Raw genomic sequence first — 13642 nt, forward strand, 5'->3', positions numbered from 1 at the left:
CGCATCAAAAAATAGTACCTAGTGTAAACAACAATGACGAAGCATATAGTATTGTTGTTTGTGTCAACCCTTGTCTTCACAAGCGCTAGGCATTTACATCCCCATGGAGATACCCATGAAAGACATCAAGATGTAGAAGAGCTATGTGAGCATGGGGCTGAGAAAGCTTTAAAAACTGCGCCGATCAGGGAAGAATACATTAATGTGGAGGCAATAGAGGTACGTATAGTACCTTACATTATAAACATATTATGTTCATTTAAGAACCTGACCGATTTGCCTTCTAAAGACGAAAGTTATAACTTTGAAAATTGAAAATTTGAACACAGACTAGTTTTGCTTTCTTCAAACCATTACTATCAGATTTCTGAAGTTTTCAAAATATCATTTAGTTTTCAATATCTTAGGACAATCCCTTAATCAGCTAACCAGCTGCCATAATTGTGTAGTCTGAAATAAGACTACGAAAAGCTGCACTTAGGCTGAGACAAAGAGGATATTGATTTTTAAAATAACCGACTTATGTTTACAGGAAATTTCACGCAACATTAAACCGAATCGCTTCGTGCCACTAAACAACCCGATCTTCTTTATGGGTCAAATGCCTTGTCCCGAGGAGGGCTTCAAGCGGGACTATTTGGGTATCTGCAGGGAAGTCTGGGACTAGTCGGATAAGGATTTTCTTAGTTTGTCCACCGAAAATGTCAAAGACTAACGGCCGAATTAACATTGGACCCGGCACCATGTATGCTTTCAATCTCTTGGGCATTGTTTTAGTCATCTTCAAATGCTGGTGCGAATTTTTTAGAAACAATGATAAATTCATGCTCAGTGGTTTGATCTACTCTGAATATAAGTTGCTTTATATTAATGTGATACTAGTTATAAGATTTAGTTTATAGAGTCTTGTTCGTGTATCATGGACACGGCAAATACCTATCAGATAAGTTGTAAGTAGTGTAGTACAATAAATCTGCCACATAACTGGAAACGTATTTACGAAAGTTTGCTACAACGGTTGACATAACAACAAACATTCATAAAGCGCTTCAGTTCAGCGGCACACCTAGACTTTGATTTTAGATAAGATATCCTACAAAGGTCAAAACTACTTTATCACTTCTTGTAGAGATAAATATTTATCAAGTGCAGTGGAATATTTTATAGTTCCTCCATGATTGTAAAAAGTGCTTACTGATTATAATAATAAATATGATCGTGCAACACAAATACAGGAATTTATTTTAACTTAATAAACAAGCGACCAAAACAGTCAATTTACCCAAAACATTACGTTAACGTTCACAATAATTCAAAATTAAATATTTTACAAAAAAAATATCACAGTCCAATTTTAGACGCGCACTAAAACTTAAGAAGTTTTTGATTTTATACTGCATCAAACAATGCTTGCCAACCAGTAACATCTCTATCATTTTTTTCCCTTTGCTCTGTTTCAAGGAGCTTAAACTACATTAAAAACTCACGTTTATAGGATCACAATTCAATGAAACAAAATGACGTTAACTTTGAGACATCCCAACTGCCAGGCTTTCACATTGAATGAGGATTTAATGTAGGGTTACATGAGCGATGCCGGTGGTAGGGTAACGGCGCCGTGCCCGGAAAGAGGCGACGGCATGGACGCGACACCCCTGATCCACGCCTCTCGCTCGCAGCAGAACGACTCCACGTTGTTGAGAGCGCGCATGTAGATGGTTGTAACACCACCTGTACAATCATAAGTATCGAGATAAATTATTCAAATAATAAGTACCGAGGCAACTGATACCTCGAGTAGTTTCAGTACAAGTAATAAAGCTAGAATATTGTCATTAAATTTGTCTGGAAACTTCTTTGGACATAGATATCCTTGTATTAGGCTACGTTCTGTTCCGGGTTGCTCGATAACACTTTTGTTTTGTTTGTTAGTCCTATCAGTAAAACGCCTTGAACAGATAAATTAACGGGTACTTAGTAATGTTAATATAAATCATTTTCAAAACAAGTAGTAAAGATTGTTTTGGACATTATTATTGTTCTTCACTACGTTACAAGCGTTTATCTGCGTATGTTTGCTAAGATATGGTATTACAGTAATATTTTAGTCAGTATGCCTTATAAAATTTCAGCAACAGAAGCAAGTTGTTCAAATAAGCGCGTAAAAGTTTTTTTAACACTTCGCTCGCTTAGTTACTGTTGCTGGTTGTGACTCTTAGGCCGCGGAGTCGCAGGCGCGCCAATCAGGAAGAAATACTGCGTACTGCACCGATACCGCGCCGCCAAGTGGGGAAGCGGCCTTACTGACCTATGATGATCATCTGAGTGCCGAGGTATGCAAGGGCGTGCCCGTGGCGCGGAATAGACATCTCTGTCTGCTGCTTCCAGCTGCGTGACTTCCAATCCCAGTAGTCTATGGCACCGACACTGCTCGCAGTTTTCTCCTAAAATACATAATTGGTGTCAGAAAATGTGATCATACTCTGCACTGACCGAGGCCGGATAGGAACTGGCGTCTTCAGCTCCCGTCATTGTGGCGTATGGTCACTTTTTCTTTAGTACGTATGAATGACATCTATTTAATTTCATAAAATACTGCGACTTCTGCAACAGGTTTCTACTGCCTACAGGATCTTGTAAATGTTAGCGAGTGTTGCAAGCAGGGTACCTCAATAAGATATTTCTTCCCTTTTCGTCTGTAAATCCTAATATGTAGGCAAAATTAAATTTATTTAATATCGTTAGAAGAACAGTCAGAAACATCATAAGCTTAGCCCACCTACATACATATTTGTTTGCAGAGATGCTAAGCTAATAACTTTGCTGACTGTACCTACATATTGAACTAGGATATACATCAACAACAAAATAAGTAAATTTTCACCACAAAAACTTTGCATGAACTCACCCTCTCGGACACTTTGCCGGCGCCTCCGACGAGATACAATTTGTCGTTCATCGCGAACAGCGTGGAGAAGCACCGCGGAAACCTCAGATCGTAAATCGCCGTCCACCTCAAAATTGTATCAAATTAAAGTTGACATAACAAAATATTATATTTGATTCTTTTAATAATTGTACTTATGTACAGTCGAAGGCAAAAATATCGATCCAGACAAAGGGCTCAAAAATATGTGAACACGACTTTATTGTCTACGGTGTAGAGCGTACACATATGTTCGAAACTTTGGGAATGTATATATATTTATGCCCTTGACTGTACAGCGAGCTGCTAAAGTGCAGAGTGCATACCCAGTGTATGAATAAATTCAATTCATAAAATGGGTATGCACTTGCACTGTTGCAGTTGTGTGTACATGGAAAATCTGTCTCGTCAATCTCACACATCGATTTAGGATTTTTTTGGTTCAGATCGACATGTGCGTTTATACTCATAGAGATATTTTACGCCTACAAAATTACAGGCATTATTACCACTGATCAAGTGAATAGCTTCCACTGGCCTTATTCCTCGAATATAAACAAATGACGGCAATGGCAAGAGTATACTACCAAAGGTAATTTATTGTAATAGAGAGGTAAAGTCTAAGAAAAAAACGAGCCCCTTAGTTTTACATCTAAAACAGATGGCGCTGCACCATATGTTTTGCGGTCACTGAATTGACAACCGTCAACTTTCGGCAATCAGAGTTACCGCAAGATGTATGGAGCTGTGCAGCGCCATCTCGTTCACCTGTCAAAGTCAAAGCACGAAATTGTCTTAGATTTTACACATCTTACTACTAATATAACTAACTAACTAAGTAGTGTGGTAAAAGATAGTTAACAAGTAAAATGTAAGTAGGTATTCAATCTTACTGGTTAGTTTCCGAGTTGTAGCACTCAACGACCTTGCATACGGGCCGCTTCTTTTCGCCAGTCATGCCGCCGGCGACCCAGATGTACTCGCGGTACTTGGTGGCCGCGGCCGCCATGCGAGCCACACCCATGGAGCGCACCTCGCTCCAGAAGCCCGTGGCGGGGTCGAACTTCTCCACAGAGCGGAGAACTCTGCACAATTATTGTAAGCTTGTATGCTAATTTACATAGCACTTGATTACAAATTATTGTGAGAATGTTGACAATAGTAATAGCTATATAGTAGTGTCAATAGGTATATATGGCCAGGTAGCATTTATACGTCATTATGACGTCAGCGACGTCACTTTGCTACCTGGGATGGTATGGTGTGGTGTGGTATAGTATGGTGGGTGATATCGTAGTGTTTTTTTGGTAAAATCACAATTATAACTAAGAATGTTACGTAGGTACTCTGCGAAAATGGTGCTTGCAACAAGTTTCACCGTGGTTCATTGATAAAGCATCTGTCTTTTTCTGAGACCGGACTTAACAAGCCACGGAGACAGGTTCAAATCTTCACACAATGGACACTACTACCGGCTTATTGCGCTCTTCGATTATAGCTCGTTTTTTTAGCATTAGGAAAAGGGTAAACAATCTGGTCTTTACAACGAAAAACGCTTTAAAAAAATAGTACTTTTTTAAGAAACCAAAAGAATGTAATATACACGGTGTGGCCTGTAATAGGAGCAAAAATTAAATTGTAGGCTGTACTCCTCATACCGACCAACATTTGTTCAGCGACTTTTTAAAATAACTTGTGTTTTGATTTTTAATACACTTTAAAGTGTTTTCCAAGACGCAATGTATTGCGAATTTTGTTATGTTTAAGGTGTGACAGGCAACGTCAATCACAATGATAATGGCGTACATTGAAGATAATATTTATTTTGTATTAAAATACGAAGTCTAAAGTCTTCATTATTTTTAAAAGTCGCTGAACAAATGTTGGCCAGTTTGAGGAGTATAGCCTACAGTTTAATTTTTTGCTCCTATTACAGGCCACACCCGGTATATCCTTGCTATACAATTACATATTTGCTGTGACTTAATTTTCTAGTGGGTAATAAAAAGACACGTCAAGATTGTTTAACCTTTTTTTAATGCTAAAAAACAAGGTTTAGTAACTTAGTGATTTTTTTACATTATTTTGCAAAAAAAAAAAAAATATATATATATATATATAAAATTCGCCAAACGAAACGATACATTGAACGGCGAATACGTTATACGTGGTCTTAAATTTACCTTCCCTTTTTATCCTGCCCTCCTATGGCATACAGAGCCATCTTGTGGACGACGAGGCCGAAGTTCTTCCTGGGCACGGCAAGGCCGGACTCGCTGAACCAGGCTCTGGTGACCGGCTCGAAGCTCCACACAGTAGATACCACTACTGATTTGCCACGTGTGTCGTCATCCCGAGGATCTGACCCACCTGAGAAGGATGTGCAAGAGTGACGAAAGATATTTGACACTTACAAATAAAACATTTAAAGCTTTCGCGTTATGGACCCGTATCATACCCGTAACATAATTTTGTCGGATTTTGTTAACATTATTGCCAAATGTCGAATTATAAGTAGGATTTGGAAAAGGGAATTTGAAACCACTAAATTTATATTTTTGCCATGTAAAATGATCGCTTTTAGTTCGCCCACCAATCCTATCATATCAAGCCGTTCTTTGGCCAACTTCAAGTGCCACATCGTAGATCCGTATTTGTAGGTAAGGTATAGTCGAGTTAATATCAGATATATCCATCCTCATCCCCATCCTGCGGTTGATAGCCGAGAGGTTTGACTGCCCATATATGAGGCACTGTGAGGACATGCATGTTTCTAGAAGTACTTATTATGTATAAGCTACTTGGGTATGTACTTCTAGAAACATAAGTCAGTTCATTTCAATATTGTTTATTTTTTATTATTTATTGTAATGTTAATTTTTGTGATAATAATTATTCTGTATATATAGTGATAGATGTAAGCATTAACATAGCTATAAGTACTTACTAACACAAGCTATATGAGTCTGTAAAGTTACTCGAAATAAAAATGATTTATTATTATTATATATTTTTTACTCTACCAGTCATAGGCAAAAATATCACCTGATATTAACTGTACTATATCGAACTCTAAATTAATTAGAACTTAATACATATAGGTACTGTACGGATCTGGGCGGACGATCAAAGAGTAATTGATTAGTTTCATAAAAAAACATTGAATAAAGTAGTTGACACATGTTAAATTATAAAAAAAACTAGTTAAATAGATAGAAAATGAGCAATTATCACAATAAATTGGAAACTTAAAAAATATATGGGAATAATAAAAACATACAAGACCTCAGATTCGGAAAAAAAAACCGGCCAAGTGTAAGTCGGACTCGCGTTCCAAGGGTTCCGTACATTACACAATTTAAACAATGTATTTTTTATGTGAAACGTGAGTGAAATGTCTTTAAAAAACCCGTAGGGGTGCGGGATCAAAAACTAAGTAATAAGTTCCGACTCACGCTTGACTGCACATTTCTAATAGGTTTTCCTGTGATGTATAGGTTCAAGAAAAATCAATCAGATGTGTATTTTTTTCAAAATTTTAGACCCAGTAGTTTCGGAAAGAAAAGGGGGGGGGGGGAATGGTAATATTTTGCCTATTTTCTTGAATATCTTCTAAACTGTTTATCCTAAAATTTTAAAAAATAATAATTTGAGATTCTCACAATGAGCTCTTTCATTTGATATGTAACACGATATAGTTTGAAAAACATTATTTTTTAATTTTCTCATTTACCCCCCAAAAGTGGCCCCCGTGTTTAAAATATAAAATTCATTTGTTTACATTACGTGTCCGTCTTTGTGTCACAAACTTACATATGTATACCAAATTTCTAGTTAATTGGTCCAGTAGTTTCGGACAAAATAGGCTGTGACAGAAGGACAGACAGACAGACGCACTAGTGATCCTATAAGGGTTCCGTTTTTTCCTTCTGAGGTACGGAAGCCTAAAAAACTGTTTTTTAACTTTAAAATAGGAAAAAAAAATAACGATAGCATTCGATTCCTTACATTTTATTTAAAAAAATATTGTAGGTACAGCAACAATATACATAAACGCAACATTTCACCGACAAAATCGCAATTTCCTTGTTTTGCATACATCGAACACAGTGACGTCACGATGTGTTGCCATTTTGTTAGAGCGTTTCGTCAATAAAGTGCGGGTGCCAGACTTTGACCATCATTTGTGATTTTTGTATTGCTTAAAGACAATGGGTCCCATCAGACATTTGATCCTCAAAACAAACCTGATCGACTGATCAGGGGGTAGTTGACAATTTTTTTTAAATGGTATCAGTCGATCAGGTTTGTTTGTATGACTAGGTATATGTACTAATTAACATAGAAACCATTCTACCTGACCTGGCTATAGTTTTTTACTTATCTACTCGAAGGTTAGCTGGAAGAGATCCCTTATAGGGATAAGTTCGCCTTTGTACTTCCTTAACTGTAATTTATTTTTGTAAACCTGTGTTGTGTACAATAAAGTGATTACTACTACTACTACTACTACCATTTCATACCAACGAGATAAACTCTTCCTCGCAGGAAAGCAACTGAATGGTGATGTCTCGGCTCGGGGAGCTCACCGACGATATCCCAAGTGTTAGTTACTGGATCAAATCTGTGTTCAGACAACTAAGTTATAGGGAGCGTGCATGAACTGTAGACAGCAGCACAGAAGCCCCATATTCATTAGCGCGAAGCATTATGTCAAGTCCATTTTTAGGGTTCCGTACCCAAAGGGTAAAAACGGGACCCTATTACTAAGACTCCGCTGTCCGTCTGTCCGTCTGTCACCAGGCTGTATCTCATGAACCGTGATAGCTAGACAGTTGAAATTTTCACAGATGATGTATTTCTGTTGCCGCTATAACAACAAATACTAAAAAGTACGGAACCCTCGGTGCGCGAGTCCGACTCGCACTTAGCCGGTTTTTTTAGATTTAGGAACTAGATGGCAGACCCTACTATGCGAAATAGAACCAGCGTGGCTAAGGGGCAGCACCTGCTTAGAAGCGTGAATTGTTTCTGCTGTTCGTGACACGAACGGTCTCTATTCAACTTTTGACAATTGTACAACTAATCAACATTGGCGCGCGGTCTACGGCTTTGTACATTTTGCGGTAATTCTGATTGTCAAAAGTTGACGTCTGAAAATTCAGAGACCACAAAATGTATGGCGCAGTACAGGGCCATCTGTTTCGGCTGTCAAACTAGGGGGGCACGTTTATTTCTTAGACTTTTAACTCTCTATGATAATCAATAACTAATTTTACATACACTCATTAGATATTTCCCGTAATGTTACGTTAACACATAATAGGTCTCGGAATTTATATATAGGCGAATGAATAAATGACAATATGCCGTTTATATATACATTGCCGTTTGCATATACACGACGCATACTCACTGCAAAAGTAAATCATATTACATGGCCATTTTATGAACGAATTTTGTGTGTGTTATGTGTCGAATTATGTGTCGAATAATGTGTCCAATGTAATTATGCAGCTCGCTGTACGTAGGAACGTAAAAATCATGTGAATATTTGAGCATAACTCTGCAATTATTATTTTTTATTAAAGAGCATGAATCCATTTTGTGACTTAACTAAGTACTTGTTTTTTGGCTTACCTAAATATATCCTTCCCAGTGTTTCTCCCGAGGCCATAATTAGCATGAGGGTCAATGCCACCAAACACTAACACGGTCTCTCGGTTGTAGTTGAACAGAGAACCATCGGCAGTGTAAATCTTATTAGTTGGTCCTAGGATCGATGTTGATAATTTATTCCTGAAAGTGAAAAGTTTCGAGTTGAATATACCTTATGAATATTTTCAAGATTATGTAATAACTATATTTATAAACTGAAATAAATGTCATATACTAAGAAAAATATATAGTAGTGTTACTAGTGTTTCTACTTGAAAAAATAATAATCTAAAAATAATTTTATTTGTTATAATACTTCTAATCATAGAGTAACTTATACTAGAGCGGTACTGTCATAGTAAATTTTGTAACCCCAGTAAATTCACTGCCATCTGTCGACACACTTTAAAACTAAAAATGAAGATTTATAAAAATACGATAGAATGTTTTTAAATATAGATAAATGATTTTTTTTATTTGCATTAATTATTTTTATGATTTTGACCCATGTTCTTTCACTGATATGCGTTAAAATTGTTAAATAACAAACGAAACCGTCAACGCCATCTATACGACTGTAGGCCAAAACTAGTAGCGCCCTCTGAACGAGAATCAAATTTTCTTGATTTTCGAGGCACGTTTTTTCCTTAGACTGTATCTATCTATTACGGAGTTATATCTATCTTTGTTCTAATACATATTTGCCTAACAAAATTCGACTAATTGGTTGGTTGGATTGGATGATAAACTTATGATGAATTTACGGTACGTACTCGTATTATTATGTTGTGTTTGTAATTGTGCATGTGTAGGTAATATACCTAATAGTCGAAAGTAGACAATATAATACAACAATGCAACATTATGAGAAATAAAAAAAATTACACCTACATATTCTTCCTTGCCAACGATTCCTTGGACTGGTTGAAGAGCGAGATAGTGGGACTCGTGTTGTTCAGTCGCCCCTGCCCCGGCGCACTTGGTGTTGCTGCCTTCTGAGTACTCGACGATGCCGCCTCTGTCTGCGCCCTACAAATACCCGTGACTAAATGGGAAATGCAAGGTCCATGAAATGATTATTTGAACTCTGATTCAAGGATCACTTTCCCAAATCTTATGGCAAGTCCAACTTAGGTAGCAGAGTTTATCCCATGCTACTTTAGGATGATAACAAGTAAGCGCTAAGATCCCAGAATATAGAAACCATCCAGTAGTATTATTCAGACTTTTAGGAGCTGGAACTTTACATTTCATACTTAGTTGTGTCATAGTCATAGACAGTATGTATGTAGGTATTTATATGCTTTATTGCATATAGAAAAAGGAACGCGAGAGTAAATATGAAAAGTTCTACTTACTTAGTGCCGGCCATAGCAGCTGTGGCAGCAGCCAAGTAGGCTGCCGCTGCGCTCGGACGTCTCTCATAGCGCTGTAACAAAGGAAGTCTTCGAAACTTGCTAAGGAATTGGTCTCGAACACCGTACCTACTACGCTTTGTTTCATAAATATGTCGCTGTTCGCGGTGTATGGCGTCTAGCGGACCTCTAAATAGTCTAAATCGGCAAGCCGGGAGATTTTGTTAAAAGAAAAAAATATTGTTCATACTAGAAACATGCTTAGAAACAATTACATTTGGATATATTAGACATTACTTAAGGCCTTTTTTTTAGTTGGTTGGAAAGCAGGACCATTTTACGGTTATTATTTTAAAGTAGCTTACAAGCAATATGTGTTCAGAGTCGCTCGTGTCACTCTGGTTGGTGTTGAGTTCTTCAATGGAGTCCTTTTCTGGTGGCTCGAATGCCTGCGCCCGCTGTTTCTGCGACTGCTGTAAGGCAATCATTTATCATTATTCATTGTTTGTACTTCGTGCGGGTGCATATTATGTGTAGCACCATTAAGATACCGGTTAAATAAACTAACAAAGTAACGGTTCAATAAATCGATCTACGCGATAAAAAAAATGGCAAACATCTTCTATGGGACAATTCAGGAGTTTTAAGCTACTTATAAAACACTAAAACTATACTCAAAAGTCATACAACGCCCTTCGAATCCAATATAACGACGCCTTCAGGATGCTGTTGGGACTGCCTCGTCTGCAGCGCTTCAGGGATGTTCGCCGCGGAACGAACTGACGACTTCTATGCCATCCGGCGTAAGCGAATAGCGTCTCTGTTATGTCGGGTTCGGGGCAGTCACAACAGTATACTCAAGGTCATAGCAGACAGGGTGGATGGTACATGTACCTTCCTGAAATTTTGGATTGAACTAATGAACTAATTGTAAATAAATAAATAATGTAGTAGTCGTTAAGTAACTAACGTAGTCATAAGCCAAACTAACAATTCTATGGATACAATTTATCTGAAATAAAGAATTAATGATAATAAAAATAACTATCGGTGTTATGAGGATGAGACATAAAAACATGCAGCCAATTGGGAACCTCCTACTTTTTAAGAATTCGGTTGAATATGTAGTTAAATAGCACTTTTTAAAATACCTACAAAAGTCGTGATTCATGATCATCCGTCCGACTCAAACTCAAAACTATAAAAATAAATAAAAAGTTTAAAATAAATAAATAATTAAAAAAATAGTACATTATCTTGTTCCAACAGACACATCTGAATCTGTTGCAGTTGCGGACGGTGCGCGGGTAGGTGGAATTTACTTTGTATAGCTCGCTTTCGATCCTATAGTAAGAAAACACAAATTATAAATCAATAAAATCAATTATATACTTAGACGCGGATTAAATGTTCACGTAATTCTATGTTTAATTATAACCTATCGTATAGTGGGTATTCCTAATAAACACTAAAATAATAATCACGAGAAAAAACTCCCAACATTTTTATTTCCATTTGGTTACCATTTTTCACTGTATGACGGTAACGGAATGGAAGGATTGAAAAATGTATGAAAATTTGGGGGTGACTATTTTTCTCCTTTTAGGACCGCAAGATCTCGTGATTCTGAGTAGATTTCAAATTTGAAAAAAAAAAAACAGACAAGTGGGAATCGGACTCGCCCACCGAGGTTTCCGTACTTTTTAGTATTTGTTGTTATAGCTGCGACTTAATTTTCACTATGTTCTTTTAATGTATGTCTATTGTCTGTGTGTTTACGAATAAAAATTTCAACTGTCTAGCTATCACGGTTCATGAGACAGCCTGGTGACAGTGACAGACACACAGACAGACAGACGGACAGTGGAGTCTTAGTAATATATAGTAATAGGGTTTTACCCTTTGGGCACGGAACCCTAGAAAAAAGTGTACCTAAATAGTGTTCAACTTTAAATAAAATGCTCATACATTCAGAGCTATTCTGGGCCACAACGCTATTCAAAAACGATACTTTTTTTCGTAAAATGGATGCTCATTTGTTTCCAGTGACACTACCTCTCCTGCCTGCTCGCTCCTGCCCTGCAGCACGTTCCTCATCCTCTTCATCTGCATCGCCAGGTCTTCGTCGCGAGGGGCCGTCGACGGCGACTCGTCCGCAGGCGGACTACGGTCTTTATTCTATAATTTTGTAAGGTTATATAAAGTAACAGAAACACTGTGTCAAGAGAAGCACTAGGGAATCCTTATACTGATTCTCTTGCCCCACATGACCTTATAAGTAAGTGCATCAAGTTCCTGTTATTTAATTTAAATCGACAAACTAAATTTTAAGACTATAGGTTTTACAAATATTTTGCATCGGTATTACAGTTATTTTGCAACGATACCTACCTAGTATGTAGTGAGTGCGACCATAATACGTAAAGTTTATGTGCAATTTTACATTTCGAGAAGCGGTTAGGACACGAAAATGAAATAATATTGAGTACTTAGACGAAACCCTCGATTTCGCCACAAACAGACAGTGCATAGAGGCAACTTACCTATGTATTTGCCGTCATTATGTAAATCAAATATTAAACATTAAGCATAAGCAACTTTACAAAAACATGACATGTTTCGCTCCGTACCGAGGAGCATCATTGAATCGACTTAAAATTCGTGAGTGATCCTTTTTAATGTATTTGATAGATTAAGCAACTATTAACGGTTAAGGGCCTACCTTTCTCCGATCCATAAAAAAATCGCTCATAGGAAACTTGTCCTTATCTCCCGTGAACCCTTTAAGCGTTGTTGGTAGAGGTAAGTCCAGTTTCGGTCTTCGAGAGTCCATTTTTTCAGCGTCCATACCACGAAGACTGCCTACATAAACATTTTCTGTTTAAAACTGTTTGGCTGTGGATTGCTATCGCAAAATAGACAGGCTGTTAGATTTTTAGTACAATCGTTATTGTAGTAAATGTAGAAGTGCTCATAGTCATAGGCTCACGTTATGTATGAGTTTTAGGTGGACTACTAAAAATATTTGAGCTATTTGGAAATTGAGATTTAGGCGTGATTCACACATTGATTGGTCTTGTTTGGCAGTATTACTAAACGCAAGTAGACTATATGGACTTGCACTTAACACTAATCCACGAGTAAATCGGGCCTTAGTAGTCATATTACCCACCCATTCACATACAAAATCAACTGTTGAGATTTGAGAATGATAAATTCTACATGGAAGAATTAACGCAATACAATTTTATGACTTAGATAATAGACTGGATATGGATACCGGGCATGTCATCATTTCTCCGCGGTGGTTGCATGAGGGCCATCTGCTGGTAAACTTGGTCTTTGGGCGCCATGAACTGTTCAAGGTATTTCAGGAAGTCCTTGAACGTGACATGATTCTGTAATGGGGATTATATTTATAAAAATGTTAAATTCATATACTTACGTCCCGACTACATTGCTTACCTATGCGTGCATTTATAACACTTATTTATTGCAAACTTAAATATTAAATTAAAGTTGTATTTATATCTATCCAATGTTCGAATCTGATATATCTATATTATTATAAACTAGAGACCCGCCCCAGCTTCGCACGGGTGCAATGCTGCATTTACCTTCCTCTTGTATCACTCTATCTATTAAAAAAAATCGCATCAAAATCCGCTGCGTAGTTTTAAAGATCTAAGCATACATAGGGACA

At 37.3% G+C, this 13642-nt stretch overlaps 2 protein-coding genes across 4 annotated transcripts in view; one reads left to right on the forward strand and one right to left on the reverse strand.

The window, feature by feature from the left end:
- On the forward strand, window positions 1-1230 carry LOC134742420 (uncharacterized). Its single transcript, XM_063675563.1, has 2 exons — window positions 1-219; window positions 533-1230. The coding sequence occupies exons 1-2, from the start codon at window positions 34-36 to the stop codon at window positions 665-667; spliced, it is 321 nt and encodes a 106-aa protein (XP_063531633.1). The 5' UTR covers window positions 1-33; the 3' UTR covers window positions 668-1230.
- Window positions 1220-13642, reverse strand: part of LOC134742358 (uncharacterized) — a 26026-nt gene continuing 13603 nt past the window's right edge. For 2 of the 3 annotated variants that reach the window (XM_063675440.1, XM_063675438.1), the window contains 14 exons: window positions 13220-13337; window positions 12662-12801; window positions 11995-12117; window positions 11191-11283; window positions 10305-10412; window positions 9943-10013; window positions 9476-9613; window positions 8567-8725; window positions 7450-7550; window positions 5110-5296; window positions 3820-4011; window positions 2909-3014; window positions 2309-2444; window positions 1220-1731 (listed from right to left, as the gene is read on the reverse strand). In XM_063675440.1, the coding sequence (XP_063531510.1) occupies window positions 1583-1731; window positions 2309-2444; window positions 2909-3014; window positions 3820-4011; window positions 5110-5296; window positions 7450-7550; window positions 8567-8725; window positions 9476-9613; window positions 9943-10013; window positions 10305-10412; window positions 11191-11283; window positions 11995-12117; window positions 12662-12801; window positions 13220-13337 (1821 nt within the window). In that variant the 3' untranslated portion in view covers window positions 1220-1582. The remainder of the gene's footprint in view (window positions 1732-2308; window positions 2445-2908; window positions 3015-3819; window positions 4012-5109; window positions 5297-7449; window positions 7551-8566; window positions 8726-9475; window positions 9614-9942; window positions 10014-10304; window positions 10413-11190; window positions 11284-11994; window positions 12118-12661; window positions 12802-13219; window positions 13338-13642) is intronic. The other variant, XM_063675439.1, reaches the window with a different exon arrangement.

Source organism: Cydia strobilella, chromosome 6 (assembly GCF_947568885.1).
Source record: "Cydia strobilella chromosome 6, ilCydStro3.1, whole genome shotgun sequence".
In the NCBI taxonomy this organism is placed as follows: Eukaryota; Metazoa; Arthropoda; class Insecta; order Lepidoptera; family Tortricidae; genus Cydia; species Cydia strobilella.

Excerpts from the sequence above, each read along its gene's own strand:
- LOC134742420 (XM_063675563.1), top strand. The coding sequence starts at position 34 with ATGACGAAGCATATAGTATTGTTGTTTGTGTCAACCCTTGTCTTCACA. Across the intron at positions 220-532 it reads TTAATGTGGAGGCAATAGAG|GAAATTTCACGCAACATTAA; the intron begins GTACGTATAGTA and ends TTATGTTTACAG.